General features: G+C 43.7%; 1 protein-coding gene across 1 annotated transcript in view; it reads left to right on the top strand.

Moving 5' to 3' along the window:
* The window catches only part of LOC102562817 (dynein axonemal heavy chain 5), a 257,486-nt gene that overhangs the window by 19,834 nt on the left and 216,681 nt on the right, over positions 1-20,971 (top strand). The window contains exons 12-18 of the mRNA XM_059723533.1: positions 1,523-1,724; positions 4,273-4,368; positions 5,988-6,161; positions 6,258-6,347; positions 8,959-9,114; positions 10,002-10,141; positions 11,196-11,347. Coding sequence (XP_059579516.1) covers positions 1,523-1,724; positions 4,273-4,368; positions 5,988-6,161; positions 6,258-6,347; positions 8,959-9,114; positions 10,002-10,141; positions 11,196-11,347 — 1,010 coding nt within the window. The remainder of the gene's footprint in view (positions 1-1,522; positions 1,725-4,272; positions 4,369-5,987; positions 6,162-6,257; positions 6,348-8,958; positions 9,115-10,001; positions 10,142-11,195; positions 11,348-20,971) is intronic.

Below are 20,971 nucleotides of genomic sequence, written 5' to 3'. Positions count from 1 at the left end.
GACTGTCGGCACCCAGGAGGCTCGTCCAGGGGTATTGGGGGGGGAGGGGCCGCTTTCGCTGCTGTGTGTGCCCCAGCCGAGGTCCAGGGGGTACGTGAACCCTCTGTCTGTGGGTTGGGTGAGGGCAGCTGCCACTGCATGTTGTGCTTTACTCCCTGCTGTAGCTGCCCTAGGAGTGGCACGTACTGTGTGCCTGCTGCCGCTGGGCTGTGCTGCTTCTCCTGCCTGCCCCCTGGCAAGATGCTTGTGGCATTGTGTAGCTCTTGGGGCACCTGCAACGGCAGTGGGGAGTGGGGTGTGGCGCGCGGTGATGGCCACCTGCTCCCCACATGCAGATGGGGGGTGCATCTCCCCCAGGCCTCCACTGGGGTGCGTGCAATGGTGGGAGCCCCACGCATCTCTGGACGAGCCTCCTGGGCTCCAGTTGTTCTGCTACCTGGTCCAGCTGGGGCCCTGCTTGCCTTGGCCCCTGCCCCACTCCCTCCCTCATTGCTGGGGACTCGATCTGCTTCCTCCTGCCCCTCCCCCCACAGACTTACCTGCACGGGTGGGTGGCATGCACGCATGTATGTGCACACTCACCCCGCCCCCCCCAGATAACCAGAATAGTTTTGAAAAAAAAGGTGCAGGTGGTGTGGCACATCACATATAACACAGTACAACACTCCTGTCTCCAGGTGAAAAGAAACTGGAAGCTAAGCTTTACTAATGCTAATAAAAACATAACAAACTAGGCAAAAATAACACAGAGTTGTTGTTCCTTTAGTCCTGTGGTCATTAGAACTGAATGTATATCTCTTTCAAATTAATAAAACAAAATCTAGCCTTCTTGAGTATCCTGACTATGCAACTAGTGCTTCACTGGAAGTTATTTTCACACTTGAGTTGCTGTTCACCTGAGTTAATGTTTTCATGCCTGAATGAATGTTTCTAGCTAGAACTGAAAATAGTCTGTAGAGTTGTAAAATAGGAGCTACATTAAGACGAGCAGCTAACAGACAGCAGAATTGCAGAAGAAAAGATGGCTGAATTAGTGAAACATCAAGACCATTAAAAAAAGGAAAGATGGGTTTTAACACCTGTGCAGTGAAGAGTTTAGAAGGAATCAGGGAGATTATAATGAGCTGTAAAATTAAGTGACTCCCTCGCTGCTGCCAGAATAGAAATGCTGCTGCACTGTCAGGCAGTGGTTTCAGATTTTGGGTATAGCAGGAAACAAAAGGGGATGCCCCTGGTCTCTTTTTAACTTCCAAGCAGTTGCCATTAAAAACGTATTTCTGCAATTTGCAACATTTTGGAATCCCTCTTTGTTAGAACTCAAGTGTCTGAACTATACAAAGCAATCAGGATGTAATAACCCCTGTGTTCATTCACTTTGCTTCCCAGTGTTTTAGTTCCACACCTGTACTTTAACACTTCTATAAAAGTTCCTTTAAAGTTGACACCTTCCATCACTCTTACAAATATTTACGTTATTTTTTATATTTTATGATAATCTCTCTACTATCTCTTTTATCATTAGTGAAAATTATATATTTGGAAAATTTGATACATTCTGTAAGCACTTGGAAAAGATTTCAGATATAAGTAATATCATGACAGATCTTTCAGAGCTACAAGATGTAAAACTAGAAGGGATTGAAAAAATCAATACTCGTTACCAGATCATTGCTACAAACATCAAGTCAAAAACCTATGATATCTTGGATCCCAGGAAACAAGAGGTATGTATGTATAATCATCAGTGATATGTTAAACATTATTAATCAGGCCCATAATGGCTATGCACTGCCTCCTGGCCTGCTCTGCCATCACCCACAGTCTCTTTGTGGAACCCCTGATGACCATTGTGGAACCCCAGGGTTCCACAGAAAATTTGAAAGCCACTGCTTTATCTGAATTAGAAAACAAAGGATTTTCTCTCTTGAGACATGTGGAAAACCCTCCTTGTGCATGCAGGGCTAAATCCTATTTATCCTTCAGGTGATTAATTTGCAAGGAGTCACATGCCAGCTTCCATAGGAGTAATGGGTGCTCTTTGCAATGCTTAGCTCATGGCCTAAGCATGGGATTAGAACACTTTGTTGGGAAGCAGGAGATACAAACTTAAGTCCACGCTAGAACAGGAACCTGAGTCTCTCACTCCATGGATAAGTGCCATAACTACTAGTCTCAAAAGGGGCCTTTACCCTCTTCCTCAGTTGATCACCTGCTGATTGTGATTTTTCTACAACTAAAATGTCAAGACCACCTGGTGATATGTATCTCTAGGCATTTTTTTCCCCCAGGCACCCATGTAGTATTAGTGCATCCTCCTGAGCTTAAGCAGAAGGGGAGTATGATAGCTATGCTGAATCCCCAACTATGTAAGTGCCAAAAACTGGTGTTAAATGTCATGTAGGTAGGTACATGCAGATGAAATAAGTTCTGTCTCATAGTGACGTTTAAGTCAATGGAATTAGTTGCAGGAGTAAAGATTACAGCATCAGGACCCAACAGCATGAGTGCCTGCTGTGAGAGGATGAATGTATTGTAATCAAGCAGAAGGCACACAGCACTTCACAGGATTCTTCACACTGGGCTTTCAGGAAAAAATAATTATGGATAAATATGCAAAGTAGCTTTAGTTCCTCTTTTGTGTTCATCTGAGTTCAGGGGCAAATCCAGAGGGGATGCAGTAGTATAGCTGTACCCCACCTTGGCTGTATTGCAGGTGAACTCTGGGCTCAGGGTCTGGCCAGAGCCTTTGCTTTCCTATGAGTTCAGGTGGTGAGTGCTGCCCTGCTGCTCCTCCCCTCCTTTCCCCTGCTGCTGAATTCTGTAGGAAGGAGGAAGGTGAGCAGCATCAGAATTCACCCTCAGGGCTCTGGGGCTACATGCAAGTAGAGGCTCTAGCCGTACCTCACCTTGATCAGTTGGTGAATTTATAGCTCACTGCTCACATGCAGTTCTGGCAGGACCCGGTGCTGACCTGGCAAATTTCCCCCTAAGTGCAATGTTGTACTTAAAAGTGGGTTTTTAAACCTACTGCTTTAAGAATTGACACAACACTCAGGTGATTAATAGCAGAAAGGCTTCCTTTAATAACTACCAACAAACTATAAAACTAAATGACAGAAAAATACTCTTTCCCAATATAAAATGAGCTACTACAGAAAGTCATAGTACATATTTAGCTGCAGCAGTGTTTTCTCACCAGTGCAGGCAGGGAAACTGGTCCAGTTTTGCAGCCTTTACAGAGTGTGGGCCCTTTACTCATGGGCTGGGTGCAGAATGGCTTCTTGATCTTTTCTGGATTGCACACCTTGCTGGCAGTTTTGTTTTCCTTTTAAAAGTGTTTTAGTTGTATGGCTTCAAAGCATTTTTCCTTGATGGATTGTTGATTAAAGTCCAAACAAAACAGGGAGGAAAAGGGTGACCATAATGTTACAATTGTTAAACTGTCTGGCTCCTGTTGTTTGATTTGTCCAGGTGTGAAGGCTTGTGTTTCTCATAGCTACTGAAGTTATAGGTTAATTAAATGTGATGGGTTTTGAGTGGATGACTAGAGGCAATGGTTACCAGACCTGTTTTGGGGTATTTGTTTATCAATGGGGCAAATTTGCAATAGCTTGTACCGGCGATGGTCTATTCACAAAACTCCAGACATGCATTGAATAATTGAGACATTTGTAACACCGTAGATATTGGATGTCTGTTTGAGAAATGTGAGAATATGTTTATTAAGGTGCATTTATCACATACAGGGAATCTTTTACAGGTTTTTCTTGAAATGTATATTTAGTCTTTTGTATTCTTTAGTTGCTAGTTCAATTGAAATGTAAATGTAGTTTTCTGGTATCCAGGTTGTATGAAGTTTTAAGGTCTATGTAGTTTTATATTGTATATCGTTTTCTTGCCTTCTCTAGTTACATTGGCGTAGCCGCTTTCTTGCTGTCTTAGCTTGGAGATACACATATGATGAGTGTGTCAGGTCTCTGCCAACAATTTTCCTTTTAGAGGAACCATCACTCTTATTACTTTATGGCCTGGGTCTGGTGTTGGGTGCCTGAAGCTCCCCTGTCTCTATGCCTTAATGGATTTCAGCCATCGTGGAGACTTGATTTTTCTTGTAGCAGACTTGTCACCACAACCCAGTCTTGCCCTAGCCACTGGCTTGCATTTTTGTTCAAGAGACACTGTCCAAGCTTTTACAGCCAGAATGCAAGAGGGTGGTTTCACTTAAAAGTCAGTGGAAAAATATAGCCAATTGCATTTTTTTCCTTTCTCCAGTTTGAAAAAGATTATCTTGAATTTAAAAAGCAAACTGAAGCTCTGTACCAGACAGTCCAAGAATTCATGGATTCCTGGTTTGAGAAACCCTTAACTGTAAGTACTTTGGCAAGTAAAAAATGTATGTCTTATTCTTTGGAAGAGCTAAGCGGCAGCAATCCCTCTTGAACATCTTGCCATGCTTTTCGTTTTTATTATAGAATGGGCCTATTTTGTTTCCAAATTATTTTTTTATCCCAGCTATTTTCAGTGTAAGAATTATTGAAGATCAGATGGTGAAAATAAATTTAAGCAATTAAAATCCAGCTTATTAAAAAAGAAAAGACCTGTGTTCAGTTTTAAAAGTTTTAATCAGTGGCTCTTTCAGAACATTTTTTCAATAGTATTTCAGGTGCTCTTCTTACCAAATCAAAAAGGATGTTTGTGAAAGGGACACAGGTGGGTGCAAGTGAATTGTTATTCCTGACCCAGTTTGGCCTGTAGGTGACCCCCACCTCTGTATTCTTGCCTGCCACAACTTGCTTCATCAGTACAGATGGAGGTGATTCACCTTTCACTATATTACAGTCAATTGGGTTGCTTATTCCCCTTCAACAGTTCTATCATTAGTCCTAGCACAGTCTCCTTTAAGGGGAACAGGTATGTTTATAGTCTGAGTTCACTCTGTGTCTGAGACCAGAAAATGGGTTGGCCCCAAACTCAATATTGCCTCGAACAAAGAAAACTCTCTTTAGTCAACTGGTACTGTAAACGTGCAAATGGCACTCTGCATACCTGTAGCAGAGCAATGGCAAGTGGGAGCTCCTCCTCCCCCTGCACTCCAGCAATAACCTCCATGCTGACAATTGAAACAAGTTCAGCAAAGTAAACAACAGCAGAAAATCTGGGAGCCACGCACTCACCATCTCTTTAGGTCTGCAGTGTCCAGGAACTTCCATGTCCTCTTCACCTCCTTCCGGAAGGTAACAGTCTATCTTTAGTCTCACATCAGTTCCCCAGGCTGCCAGTCAGCCTGCTTGTTATCCAGCTGTTGGCTTTCTAGTATCTTAGGTGAATTTTGCCTCTCCCGTGCAGCTTCGCAAGGCTCTCCTGGGTTTCTCTGTGTTGCTAGGTTATGGTCAGCCTATTTGGGGCCGTGCTAGTAACTTCCACTGGCTGCCTGTTCGCATGCCACAGGGAGTGGCAGGGAATGAGAGAGGGCGAGCAAGGGATTTCCTCCCCCTTATTACCCCTCACCCTGCTACATCCTGAAATCAATACTGCCAACCGTTTTGTTAAAGTTGGTACCATGTATTGTTTCGGGCCCTGACTCTGAAGCAGGGCATCTGGGTAGATCCCAATATCTGCATAGTTGATGCCCAGGTTCTGCCCACACTGTTTCCTTTGCAGAAGCAAAAACTTTCTGAGGGCATAGTTATACCCAAAGCACAGATTTTTATGCGTAAAAATAAGATTGAGCATTTGGGGAAGTGTCTGCAGGAAATAAAATGTCACCTTTTATCCTATGAAGGCCTTTTTTGAACAATTCACACTATTATAAATATAAGGTAAATGGGAATTGAATTGACTGTCCCATTTAGATCAGATTTTTCTCTATTCAAAATAATATAATCAGTTATAAATAGAAAGTATTACAGACACACAATGACTACAACTTATTAAACAATTGTCATCTTGATGGAACATTTACTATAAATATCCATCTCTTCTTTTAGACTGAACAGATGTTGGGACTGTTGATCCAGTTTGAACAATTAGGTAAAGACCACATTGATCTTAATGAGAAGTATATAACTGTCCTTCAGCGATACAGCAGAGATTTAGACTTGGTTCGAAAACTCTACCAGAAGCAAAAGGAAAATCCGCCTATCCTTCGTAACATACCACCTGTAAGAGAATGAAACTAGTGACACAGGAAAAAACTCTTACTTTTATGTCTGGTTTTTGCTAATGGACATATAAACTTAAATCTCACTAATTTTCAGGTAACTGGGAAGATTATGTGGGCTCAGCAACTATTCAGAAAAATAGAACATCCGATGAAAATCCTCAAAAAGAAAACCACGCTTTTGCAGGTTAGAAATTTAACAGGTGGAGGGTAGAAATTTATGTTAAACTTCAAACAAGTACCAGTACTGTATCTTATTTTTATTACTTCATACTTCTAAGCCTCTGCAACTTTTAGTTCTGACTCTCAGACTCTAATGTCTCCTACTAGCCTACCCGAGTTTTGTCTGGGGCTCATTACAGCTATTTCCCTTGGTATTCCAGGCTTTGGCATCATTCTCTACTCTTTTTTCCCACTAAACGACTTAGTCCACCTCTTCTGCCCTGATTTGGATCCATCCCAGGTTGCACTGCATTTTCTGGTGAATAGTATGAAATTAGTTGCTCTTGCAGTTCTCCTCTGTAACTCCCATTCTCCTACTGAACCACTGCTTTTGTGCCATTGCCACTACTCGCGCCATTGCCACTACTTGGTGTTTTTGTGCATTACAGGTAACACATGATAACTCTAAGGAATGTTAGGTTGTGTTAAAGTTAGCAAGTGCTATGAGCAGTCACACATTAAGAGTTAAAACCCTCTCTGACATGTACAGCTATCAGTCTAGAGCATAAGAGTCTGAGAGGATAGCTAGTCCATGTGTGGAGAACTGGGAATGGTGCCTCCTGGGATACTGGAGGACTGCACATTTCTGATGTTAGCTTTGTGGAGCAGAATGACACTATTGCAACATAAGCTGCCTAATACCAGAATTCTTGCTTGAAGAAGATTACCTTTGTGGGCCTTGTTACACATTGCACTTCAAGCTGCTCAAATGTTGATTGGTGATGGTGCTTTCTCAAGTTTGGAGCAGTCACACCATAAGGCTGAAAACCTTCTCTGACTGTCCCCCACTTGCACAGCTGTGACTTGCCACTAGAGGGCTGATGAGCAGGGGCCTGACTAGGAACTACAGCTGTGAGTTGCCACTACAGGGCTCCTGAGCCAGGATAGGCTTCTATCCCTGCTCTAGGTGGGGGTGTGTGAGAGATTGGTTGGGATGGGGGGCCTTGGAACTGGGAGGTGGAGAATTATTGGGTAAGGGCAGGTAATAAAATGGGAGGTAGAAAGGAAATGGGGGTGGAGGAAGGGTGGTGAAACAAAGGAAGTCAGCAGCTAAAGCAGGGGTGAGCAGTTATTTTGGGTGGAGGGCCACTTACTGAGTTTTGGCAAGCCATTGAGGGCTGCGTGACAGGCAGCCCAGGACAGATAAATATTAATGTTCTACATTTTTTAGGGATCCCGTGGGCTGGATAGAATGGCCTGGCGGGCCACATCCAGCCCCATGGCCGCATTTTGCCCACCCCTGAGCTAAAGGATAAAATAAAAAGTAAAACAAAAAGAATTTAAAAAGAAATAAGACAGAAGTAAATTAAAGAAGGTCTCATATTTTAATAAATTGGAATTTGGGATTGGGATGGGGGGGGTGCTAGTCATGCTTCCTGGGGTGGCTGGGAGGTGGGAGAAGTGAAGTAAGGTGCTGTTGGGGGAGCTACTGCCCCTACCCTTGAAAGGAAACTCCAGATCATGCCCATACTTTTTTCTCCCTTACCCCCCTCAGACTCTACTCTTGGACCTGTTTGTACTCAGAGACTTAGCTAGCTGGCATGTGCTCTGCAGGCGTTTGCATGTGGTTGCACCCTTGGGGCTGGGAAGGTCACACTCCTGCGAGTAGGAGGGGGATTTGGCTTGGTACCAGAACTGTCTCCTGGATAATTGAGTCCAGGGGTGGAAAGTTTGTCCACACAGAACAAGAGGGTGGGAGAGGAGATACTGCATCCTGGGATGCTGGAGGACTGCAACTTGGGTAACTCGCTTGTGAGGTGTGGGCACACATTAGTGGAACACGAGCTGGGTACCACAGATTAGAGGTAAATCTGCTCTAGAGTGGTGTAACTAGTTTCAGGTGTTAATGTGTGGAAAATCCAAGGGGTAAGAGCTCCAGGAGCTACCTAAAATTAATGTGTAACAAGGTCCTGAGATGTTCAGAGGGTACTCATCTTTTCCCACCTTAATGTGTGAACTCTCCTACCTTAAGAGCATTTAACACGTTTGAAAAGGTAATGTATAACTACATCCTTATCAGACTCTGCCTAGCTTCTTTTCCCAACTAGCTCTTTTCTTCCACAATAACTTTTCTATGGGCTCACTCCCTAGCTTCCTCAACAGTAGCCCATTTGCCATTAAGAGTCTCCCCATCATGGCTGCCGGGCCGGCTTTCTCATTGGCCACGTGTACACACATTCAGGATTCTGCCTGCTACACCCAATAGGCGTATGGTTAGTGACAGGAAATACTAAGATGTCTCATGTGATCCTTGAAGACAGACGGCCATCCTAGCTTTCCCTAACAGAAACTGATTCCCATGAAACTCCACATGCCAGCTCCAATTATAGTGTAGAATTTCTCTACACAGCGATGGCAATGATCAAGAAAGAAATGTTACCACTAGAGGGCTTAAAATACTCCTTTCATTTAATTTTAAATCTCTCTCAATTCTTTTTTATTTTTTTCTCATCTTCTAAATGTTATGGTCCACATTCAGTTTGTTTTATCAGCTGTAGTGAGTGTATGTCCTAGGACACAACTTAATTCATTATAAGAATATAACATTATTAAAATGAATTTCTTATGGTTTATAGACTCCAGAAATGAAGAAGGTTGTTAAAAGCTATAACAAAATGGCTGCAGTTCTATTAGAGTATGAACTCCTTTATCACAGAGTATGGTGCAAGTCTGCTGACCAAGTTAGGAATGGACTGCATGCTTCATTACTAGTCAGACACCCAGAAACTAAGGTAAAGATGTTTAAAAATAATAAAAATAAATAGAAGAGTGGTCCATAGGATTTACTTCTTGAAGAACAGTTGAATCAGTTATCATAAGTAGTCTATATTATTCATATCACATATACAGGTAGAAAACTATGTTAAAAGAATATCAACAAGTTTGCTAAATCAAGCACTCTAAAATTAATCCATGTAATCTTAATTTTTTCCTCCCTTTGTATGCATGTTACAATGCAGGCTTTGCTCACAAGGTATTTTTTCATAAACCCATTCATTGTACATAAGGAACAGTATTCAGCAAAGAAGATAGTTATTATTTTTTAAACTTATCATTCATTGTTTGGTCTCTTGTGTTCTTTGTAACATGCTACCTACATTTGCAACAGATACGCAGTTTTTAACTACCTCAAAGGGTTTTCCATGATCATCATCACTGTTTGAGAACCTCATAGACTTTAGTGAATTTGCCTTTACAACTGGTTAGATAAGAAAATATTATTGCCCATATTGTAAAGATTAGGAGCTGTACCACATAATGGCCAAAATATGCCATTGTGGATGCTTTGCTAATTGGACCTCATGAAAGATGATTAGAGCCTAATATTTCAGATTACTTAGCATTTTTGTCACTTTGTGCACTTAGAGCATTTTTACCTGACTACAGTTTCGGGATTAATACCCGCCCCGATGCATACATGTGAAGTCAGGTATCTACCTGGTGAATAAAGTGGAATAGGATCTTATCCTAAATTTAAACTCATGTTTTCAACATCTTAGCCAGTCATCTTTGCTAACTTTTATATGTTTTCCAAAAAAATTATACTACACATGAAATTGAAGGTGTTACCTTTTGTTCACATGGCTTTCTTTTTTTGTCTGTGTTATGGCATGTGAAGGAATTATTTGTGAATTTGGATTCCATGGTCCTTGAAGTACTTCATGAAACAAAATACCTGAAAAAAATCAGTTTTGAAGTTCCAGATGTTCTGGTTGGCTTGATTGCAGAAGAAGAACAGATTAAAACGCATCAGATGAAGTAAGTCAACACTTTCTGGATTTTGTTTTCATTTGCAGATTTTCCTAAATTTGCACGCACACCCTTTAAGTGTCTGGGTTCATGGGGAGCAGCTCCCCAATTCTGGGCATCACGCATGAGCTTTAAACAACCAGGGGCACACAGAACTCAAGATCAGGGAGCATTTGGCCTCTCAGCATACCAGCATACCTGGAATGGGATCTGAGGAATTTTATCTCAGATCCCAAAAATTGCACATCCTTTCATGTCAGACATTGAACGTGGCATAATAGGCCATGCGAATTTTGGGACCCAGAATAACATTTCTCAGAACCCATCCTGCAATTAAATTAACATCTGGAAGGGGCCTAAAAGATATCAACTCCCCCCCTTGCTGTCACTCATGAATTTCCTGGACAGCTATGGCTATAACGACACTAATTCCTGTATAGGGATAACTCTAGGTTAGAGCTGCTGCAACAGTTAAGAAGCTACCAAGTGGGGTTCTCTGGGGATCTGTCCAGAGCCTGGCGTAACTAAATATCTTCATTAGTGATTTGCAGTATGGATGTAAGTGCACAGACAGTAAAATTGCAGGTGACACCAAACTGTTTGGGGGAGCAGATGCTTTGGAGGATAGCAATAGGATTCAAAATGACCTTGATAAATTGGAGAAATTATATAAAATAAAGGTGATGAAATTCAGTAAGGCAAAGTACAGCCCTGCACTTAGGATAGAACAATCAAATACATAAATACAAATGTGTATAGAGTGTTTTCGATCTGAAGTTCTAGATTGGAACACACTTTCCCTTTGGTACTTTTATGCTCAAAATCAGTGACATTCAATCATTGCAAATCTATTCTCCAAGCTTTTTTTTTTTTAGAATGGGTTAGGAAAGAAGAGGCTCTTAATTTGCTAAGTTAGGTATGGTTTCTTGTTTTGAATGTTGATCCATAGTGTACAGACTTTTTGTTGTGTGTGTGTATACTTACAGCTATGTATATTTTAAATGTATTGAAAAGAAATACGAAACTGACTGCTAACCTTAAAAAATGTGCTAATATCTTTCAGGCTTCAGGATCTCTTGGTTGATTACAGTAATTTTTTAAATGGAATTCCAACTATTCTGGAACCACTGATGAAACCATTTATAGGACAAATTGATGATGCTCTCACACCAGGTTTGACCCAGCTATCGTGGACATCTTCAAACATTGATAAATGTATGGGTCTTTTCCTTTCTATCTGTATTTGTGACAATTGTGTGGTTGTAGTGTTTGTTTTGATTTTCCCTGTTGAAAGTTGGGGGGGGGGGGGTTTGGATGGGTTTTGTTCTGGTGGGGTTAATGGCTAGAGAGAGACTGGTTGTGGCCTAGTTTATTGCTCTCTGCTAGGATGGTGCTAGAAGGTCTCCTTTCCAGAGAACTGCAGTTCTTTCTAGAAACTGGGTAGAGGGATATAATAAGGGAAGCGGGAGAGTGTATGTGCTTGCTTATGTGAGTCCGTGGCCTGCTGGAGCATACTGAAGTCTGCTGATGTGAAGCCCCAGAGGGTGAAGACAAAGGGAGTCTGCCACATGGGGACTGAGGCTGAAAAGACTGGAGTGGTAGGGTAGAGGCAGCCTGCTGAGGGCCAGCAGAGAAGCCAAGACCTCTGGGGATGAGGGGGAGTTTTGCTGCAGAGACAGACTGTCTGCCACTGGAACCAGATGTGGACCTAAAAATAAGCTTGGGCCAGGTATGAGGGTGAAGTGTTAGGAGTAGTGTGTTTTGAACATTTATTATCTGTTCTGTCTTCCCCGATTCTATTGTAGTGTTTTCTCTAAGTATTAAAGTTGGGTTTTTTATCCCTGAAATTTGGCTTCCTTTAATTAGATATCTTACTGCATGGGGAGTTTGCACTCAGGGTCCCATCACAGGGTATTCTACAGACATGGCATTGGGAGATTTGAAGAGACCATCCAATCCTTCCTACTAATAATGGAATATACCATATTTGCTTGAATATAAGATGACCCTGATTATAAGATGGCCCCCCAGTTATTAGATTCTATATATGGGAAATTGATAAAATTGATATAATTTTCCATATATAGAATTTAGTTATTGGAGGTTTGCCTTGAATTTGTCTCTTTCCCACTGCTACAGCAAGAAAGATAAATCTGGGGGGTCAGGTAGCCTCTTTGCTTCACCATCTTTTCCCCTGTGCAACCCCTTCCCCTTCTCCTTACTTCTAGACCCTGCTCTCCCTGAGCACATGGAGGTGACGAGCAAATTTGAAAAAAACTGACTCTGGAATAAACGTAGCTATAGCAATTTGCATATATTACCCATAGACTTAATTCATCCAAAATTGATGCATTTTACCTTCTTTTGAAACTGCTGCAAGTTTTAGCACAGGTAGTCTATAAACACACTTTTAAGTTGCACTTTAGCATTCATTTGTGTATAGTACAAACTTTGCATGATATTAGTCCAAAGTCAGAAGGCTTATGATTTAGCATATGGTTCACTGAGCTGGGCCCTACCAGAGTCAACAGTCAAGCCATGGTGACCCCACATTTCAGTTTGGCTCAGTATGTGTATGTACTCCAGCCTTCCCTCCCCCACACCCCTACCTAAAGGATCCACGTGCTGATTAGCACCCCCCCACTCATGACTGCAACCAGGTGTTTTTGTCACAAGTCACAATTATGTGCCAGGCTAAGAGAGTATCTGACAGAGGGATTCTGGGTGAATTGTTTAGGGCCCTGTTTGATGTTTGCCAGACATTTAGGCTGGGGCAGGCATTCATAAAGCCTGAGCCTGAATTCATAGTTTCATAGTTGGTAGGGTCGGAAGGGACCTGAGGAGATCATCTAGCCTGACCCCCTGCCATGGCAGGAAAGAGTACTGGGGCCAAACGACCCCGGCCAGATGTTCGTCCGGCCTTTTTTCAAAGACCCCCAGGGTAGGAGCCAGCACCACTTCTTTTGGAAGTTGGTTCCAGGTCCTAGCCGCCCTGACAGTGAAATAGCGCCTCCTAATGTCTAGCCTGAAACTACCCTCCGCTAGCTTGTGTCCGTTGTTTGTTGTAACTCCTGGGAGTGCTCGGGGGAACAGGGACTCTCCCGATGCCTGCTGGTCCCCCTTGACTAGTTTGTAGACTGCCACTAGATCCCCTCTCAGCCTTCTCTTGTTGAGACTGAACAGGTTCAGGTCCCTCAGCCTCTCCTCGTGGGTCCTGCCCTGCTGCCCCCTGATCATGTGGGTGACCATCCTTTGGACCCTCTCCATATTGGCCACATCCCTGCTGAAGTGTGGCGCCCAGAACTGGACGCAGTTCTCCAGCTGCGGCCTGACCAGTGTCGCGTAGATGGGGAGGATCACCTCCTTGGACCTGCTTGAGATGCATCTGTGGATGCACGACAAGGTATGGTTGCCCTTCCTGCCCCCCCCCATTTTGTCGGCCCATGTTCATTGTGGCATCAATGACAACTCCAAGATCCTTTTCAATCTTGACACTGGTGAGAAGGGAGTTCCCCAGACTGTAGGTGTGCCGCTGGTTCTTCCTCCCCAGGTGCATTACCCTGCACTTGTCATTGTTGAACCCCATCCTATTCTCATCGGCCCACCCCTGTAACCTGTCTAGATCCGCTTGCAGCCTGTTCCTTGAATTAATTCAATCTTTGCAGGCTAGTCTAACCTGGGTAGGCTAAACCAGTTTGTAACCATACAGACATCCCCTCTGGACTGAAGAAATACTGATACATGCCTGCAGGGGCTCAGGCTAGAATGTAGGGGGTTGCTAGAGCAGCCCCCCATCCTTTCCACAGTGCTGAGCTGAGGGGGGACATGTCCAGGCCCCTTGAAGTAAAAACCACAACAAAATCTTAGCAGATCATTCTTAATTCAGCAACCTGCTGAACCATAAGCAAGTTATGAACCACCTGGATGCAAATGACCTGGGTTCTACTGTACAAGCATATAGAAACAATGTTGCTTGTACTAGTTGAGGCTTGTCTTGGAGAATAATTCTAATCTTATGTACAAACATGCAGGAGCAAGATATATTTTTTTAATTACTACTTTAATTTGCTAATGATACTGTTACTGATATATTGTTACCAGTACATCATCCAAAGTCTATGTCTACACATTTATTAATGCGCTTTAGGTAATGTGCATTAAATCTAGTACCTCCATTGTGAGGTGCTAGAAAAAGGCTCGTTAGTCTATTTTAATGTGCGTTAACTAAAGAGCATGGGCATTTATACACACATTTTTCTGTCCCATGACGCACTGGAGATCCGCCGGTTGGGAGCAGACTTGATTAATCGAGTCTGCTCTGCATGCAAGCCAAGGCAAACTGTGCTGTGCCACGGGCAGTTGTATAAGCGGCGAAATACACGTCAGAATGTAGAAAATGGTGGCAGAGCGCTTTTGAACTAAAGCACTTCCAATTGTATTTTAGTTCAAAAGTGCGCTGCCGCCGTTTTCTCAATGGTGTCACGCATTTTGCTGCTTATACAACTGCATGCGTCGCAGTGCCAGGTGCTTTTCAAAGCATTTGGCGCTGCAGCACTTGCGTGTGTAAAATTGCCACATGGTTTTTTGTGACATTTTAATGTGCATTGAAATAGGCTAATGTGCATTAAAGCGCGCATGTAGACCTACCAGTGAAATACTTAATAAAGAGGTGGATCCCCAAGGCCCTATCAGCAGATAAGAACAATTGGCATCACTCATCATAATGTAGGTCCTGTTTTTAAAATCCGCCCTTGGTAATAATTAATGATACACCTGACCATTACCTCTTAATTTAGACACCTTTTCTTCATTCTCTGTGTACTAGGTTTGGATATTGGTGTAGTAGTTGGCTACATTGAGAAAAGGTATTGATAAAGTTTGTATTCAGAAGGGTAGTCAAAGCATGGCAGGATTAAGGTTACTGTGTGTGGTCTGTGGTATAGAAATACTGTAATGTGATGAATGCATCTCTAGGAAAAGCGAACCTTACCTTTTCACTTCCTTGTGTTTGTGAGTTTGTTGTGCATATATGTATAGCAACTTAATGGCATTACAGTGCAGTTTGTTTAGTTATTAATGTTTAATGTGTGGCAATTTGGGAAACAAAGAAGCAAACTTTACCCATTCCACCAGATCTGTTTGAAATCCATCTCTCTGTCAAGTTTTGTGTTGATGGGGGCAATTAATGTTTTTTTAAATATTTAAATGACCAAGTACCCTAATTCACATTTTCAAAAGAATGGATCCAGACCATGTATGTCAAGAAATGTAAAACCTGCTAACACATCTTCACCACTCCTACAATAACTACACCCCACAACAGAACTATCACAATTCCTGGATCTTGCACCTGTACCTCCAGAAATGTTGTATATTTCATTCAGTGCACTAAATGCCCTGATGGAAAATATATAGGAAAAACCAAACCATAACTGCATATTAGAATAAACACACACCTAAAATCTATCAAAGGCAAAAATACCCAATTACCTGTGGGTGCACACTTTTTACAAGACAACCATGCTCTCCCCAATCTCTCAATCCTCAAAGGGCATTTACAAAACACCTTTTGTAGGTGAGCTTATGAACTCACTTCATAAATCTACTGGATACAAAAAATCATGAACTAAATATAGACATTGGATTTGTGCTATATTATAACCTGCCTGCCATCCAATAACCCCAAGTAACATCTCTACATTTTACCAGCTACATCACCAGGTCTATCACCAAGTCAACATTCCCTTCTTCCCCATCCCAACCACCTACCTGTTTCACACCTATTGCCTCCCATCTCTTCTGATCCTCACTGCCACATATTTGTATTTTCACAGACCTGTATTTTGCATATTGGCTTCTGTTCCATCCAGGAGAACACAAAACAACACCAGACTCTCCCTATACTAGAAGAAGGGTGTTTGTACCCGAAAGCTTGCAAAGAGCAATTTTCCAATTATTTAGTTGGTCAAATAAAAGATACCACATTTACCCAAAGAACCTTGTCTGCCTATGTCCTTAGACCAACACAGCTACAGCCAACACCCCTGAAAACTGTGTTAAGACACTTCTGTCAGATCCAAATTCTACTTCCACTAGATTGTGTTAAGATATATATATCTTAGTAAGATGTCACTTTCTGATCTGAGCAGATAATGACTATAAAGGACAATTACTTCTGTGTACCAAACTTCTACTTCTCCATAATTATGCTAGTGGTTAGAACATTTGTCCAGGACATGGATATCCTCTAGGGAGGAAATATGATTCTGAGCATGCATTGTAGGAAAACTTAATCCTGTTGGGCAAAGTAGAATTTTGCTACAGATACCTAGATACACAATCATTTATTAGTGATTTGGATGCTTTAGCACCCCAGTTCTAGTTTTCTTATTAGTTTCTTAACAATTAGCAATTCATATATATAGTTGATAACTTTCGTAATAATATATATATAGATATTATATCTCTCTCTATATATATAATGTATATGTACATACACACACACAAGGTTTTTATTATACTTTATAATGCCACATTAATTATATGCCACCTTTTTACTGAGTTTAAACTGGCTGTGACATCGCATTTTTTAAATTAAAGTAACTGAAATGACATATTTTTCTCCCATTTCTCCTTGTTAGCATTTCTTTAATTTTTTCTAACAAATTTACCAAACAATGAGACAATTATGAGTTTCATAGCATGCCTTACTGTGCTTTATTTTTCCATGGAAAAAGTAAGCATGGACTAGATTCTTGTACTGAAGGAAATGATTGCAACATGAGATCAGGGAAGGGATATGAAAAGCCAAAAAAATATGTTTTAGTACTGTTTAGTAAATACAGAAAGTCTTATAAAATATATTATTAGGAAGGATCTTCAAATAATATTTAAATTATTTATGAATTGTTATCTTATGCTATCTCATGTTAATTCAATATAAACTTTTTCAATACTACGAATCTTGATTAACTGGGACTTTGCCTTAATCTACCCTCCAAAGTTTTGCTGGCAGAACTGGAAGTATATACACAACTCCAAGCCCCTCTGTGGTGGCAGAACCCTCCACCCTGCCAGCGCACCTCTGTGAACTGGAGCAAGGCTTCTCCCAGCAGCCGGCTGAAGGACCATGAAGGCATTCTTGTGCTGGCTGCCAGAATGCAAGTCACACTTTGACAGTACAGTTGTTGTAGTGGAGGCCTGCAGAGCTGCCAGAAGACTGCTGCTGTGCCCATACTCTGTGTAGAAAAGGCCATGATTTTACTGAAGCTTTGAACTGGCAAGATCTGTGTTGACTCTTTGGGTCAGTTTCCCCTTGAGCAGCATTTTTTCATATCTGCTGAGCCAGTAGTTGTAGAAGGGGCATGCAGGTTGCTGCTGGTCTTCCTGTGGCTAGAAAGGAGCTGATGTGAGGATTATAATCTTTCCTAGAAGAAAATATTTTTTGAGTGAGGATGTCAAATCTGATGACTGCTAAACTGGATGTTCAACATATTCCTTATCCAGTATATTTTGCAGCTGCTTCTGATAAGGAGCATCTTTTATATCAGTATAATTTTCATTTCTGTTTGTCATAATGTCCTCTAACTAGAATTCTCCTATCCGGAGTTATCATTGGGAATACTTTAAACCTAACAACAATGTCAGCAGGAAGGATTATCCCTTCAATAGCAGAGGCATAATAAAGTAGCTGGGAGCCTGGGGCAGCTGCAATATATGGGGCATGTCCCCACGAGTGGGAATGTGCATTTCCCCAGGGCCAAATAGCAGTGGCACATAGATTCATAGATGTTAGGGTCGGAAGGGACCTCAATAGATCATCGGGTCCGACCCCCTGCATAGGCAGCAAAGAGTGCTGGGTTCAGATGACCCCAGCTAGATGCCTGTCTAACCTCCTCTTGAAGACCCCCAGGGTAGGGGAGAGCACCACCTCCCTTGGGAGCCCATTCCACACTTTGGCTACTCTAACTGTGAAGAAGTTCTTCCTAATGTCTAAATCTGCTCTCTGCTAGCTTGTGGCCATTATTTCTTGTAACCCACAAGGGTGCCTTGGTGAGTAAAACCTCCCCAATTCCCTTCTGTGCCCCCATGATGAACTTATAGGCAGCCACAAGGTCGCCTCTCAACCTTCTCTTGCGGAGGCTGAAAAGGTCCAGGTTCTCTAGTCTCTCCTCGTAGGGCTTGGTCTGCAAGCCCTTAACCATACGAGTGGCCCTTCTCTGGATCCTGTCCAGGTTATCCACATCTCTCTTGAAGTGCGGCACCCAAAATTGCACGCAGTACTCCAACTGCGGTCTGATCAGCGCCCGATAGAGGGGAAGTATCACCTCCTTGGTTCTGTTTGTCATGCATCTGCTGATGCATGATAAAGTGCCATTAGCTTTTCTGATGTCTTCGTCACGCTGACGACTCGTGTTCATCTTGGAGTCCACTAGGACTCCAAGATCCCTTTCTGCTTCCGTGCCATCAAGCAGGTAATTTCCTAGGCAGTAGGTGTGCTGGACATTTTTCCTCCCTAGGTGCAGCACTTTGCATTTCTCCTTGTTGAATTGCATTCTGTTTTTTTCTGCCCATATGTCCAACTTGTCCAGGTCTGCTTGTAGTTGTTCCCTGCCCTCCAGCATGTCCACTTCTCCCCACAGTTTTGTGTCATCTGAAAACTTGGACAGAGTACACTTCACTCCCTCGTCCAAGTCGCTGATGAAGACATTAAAGAGTATCGGTCCAAGGACCGAGCCCTGCGGGACCCCACTGCCCACACCCTTCCAGGTCGATACCGACCCATCCACTGCGACTCTCTGGGTACGACCCTCTAGCCAATTCGCCACCCATCAGACCGTGTAGTCATCCAAGTCACAGCCTCTTAACTTGTTCACCAGTATGGGGTGGGATACCATATCGAAGGCCTTCCTGAAGTCTAAGTAAATGACGTCAACCCCTACTCCTGCGTCTAGGTGTTTTGTAACCTGGTCATAAAAAGAGACTAGATTAGTCAGGCATGATCTACCTGCTACGAACCCGTGCTGGTTTCCCCTCAGCATAATTGTCCTGCTGGGCTCTCGCAAATGTGAGCCTTGATTATTTTTTCGAAGACTTTGCCAAGGATGGAGATGAGACTGACTGGCCTATAGTTGCCACATATTTGTGGCACTGCTAGTTGTCCCTGGACATGCCCCTGTACTTGTGTTCTGGTGCGGGGCAAATTGTCCCATGTGGAGTAGTGAAGTCTGGGACCTGCACCTGGGCTGGCTCCAGCAGCCTTACCTAGAGTGCAGGGAGCCTCCTGTGGCTGCAGTGGCGACGATCCAACCACTTGGAACCTGGCCAACAACTGGAGCATGGCTGTGACCAGCCAGGCTCCAGTTTGGGGCTGCTCATGCTGCAGCCTCATTTTTTCTGTGTTTTTTCTAGATACTGGGATTTCCCAGTATCTATTCCCAGTATCTAGTTTTGCTGCCACACTGGATTCACATGCACTGTGTGTATTTTGCAGCTGCTCGAAAGGCTTTGAGGTGCTTCAACTCGCATGTTCCTGCTCATAGGGATGCGGCAATGGAGGCAGTGGCAACTTCCCTATATCCCCTGCTGCCAGGCCTTTCCCGATCTGGGTCCACGTGCCGCCCCCATGCCCTCCCGCTGCTCGCCCAGCTGGGTGCAGCAGGGTAAAGCCGTGGCTTGTCCGGGAGGCACAGGGAGGCTGGAGTGGCTTCCGCTGCTGCGCACTGCTTGTCTGAGGCAGCACAGTGGCACTGTCTTGTGCCTTCCCACCCCAGCTGGGTGAGTGGTGGGAGGGCATAGCCCCCACTCCCAGCGTCTTCCACCCGGAGTGAGCCATGCCTATATTGCGTCCCCTCTGCCCCGGCTGGGCAAGCAGCAGAAGAGCGTAGCCCACACGCCCAGCACTGCTGTGCCCACATCTTGCACCCTCCCCGCCCTGGCTGGACAAGCGGCAGCAGGGCAGAGCCCCCACTCCCAGCACCTTCTGCCACCCATCTGGAGTGCAGCCTGGCCCAGCCCACCCTCTCTGTGGGGGCATTGATTTATCCTCTCCCATGCTCCTTCCCTTCTCCCTCCGCCCAACCCCAACAGACTTGCCAGCTGGAGGCAGCTGTGTCCAGCATGGTCAAGGACTGCTGCCTTTTTAGTCTATGGTTGAATCTCTGAATTGGCCTGAAATCTCTGAATCAATTCAGAGGTTTCCGATTTGATTTGGACCTTTTAGTGGGTCTCCTGATTTGATTCAGTTTCGGAGATTCAGCTGCCAAATTGGGCCGAATCTCCTCCAAATTGAATTGGCTCCTGAAGCTTCGCACAGCCCTACTATTCAGTAGCACCCCTTGCCAGCTAATTAAAGGCCTAATCCTGCAAGCTGATTTTCTTTTGGTAAGTGTGGAGTGCAGTGAACTTCTATTGATTTAGCATTTTTACTCAAATCTAAAATGTGTTTTTTTCTGTATTCAGCTGTGGGGGGAGGGGGAGCCTATCATCTTAGATTTGAGTGCAAGCAAGGGTGATAGCTGTAGCTCCAACTCCAACCCCAAATGTGGAGTCAAGGTTGCAGCCACAGGTGCTTCCCCCACTCTCTACCTGCCCCCTTCAGCCTCTGCTCCCACCAACCTTTGCTTCCCCTCCGCTGCTTATCTTCCCATTCCAGCTCGAGTGGGGGAGCAATTCAGGAGGGGTCTGTGGAGAGAGGCAGGCAGCAAGGGGGCAGGCAGGAAAGGAGGCAAGTTGTGGGGTAGAGCAGGTGCCAGGGATGCAGGCACTGTGGGGGGGCAGGTGTTGGGGGAGCAGGCAGAAGGAGTGCAATTGGGGAGGCAGTCAGCAGGGGGGCAGGGG

The sequence above is a fragment of the Alligator mississippiensis genome, chromosome 3 (genome assembly GCF_030867095.1).
Source record: "Alligator mississippiensis isolate rAllMis1 chromosome 3, rAllMis1, whole genome shotgun sequence".
Lineage (NCBI taxonomy): Eukaryota > Metazoa > Chordata > Crocodylia > Alligatoridae > Alligator > Alligator mississippiensis.
This window is presented reverse-complemented; position numbering and strand designations above follow the sequence as displayed.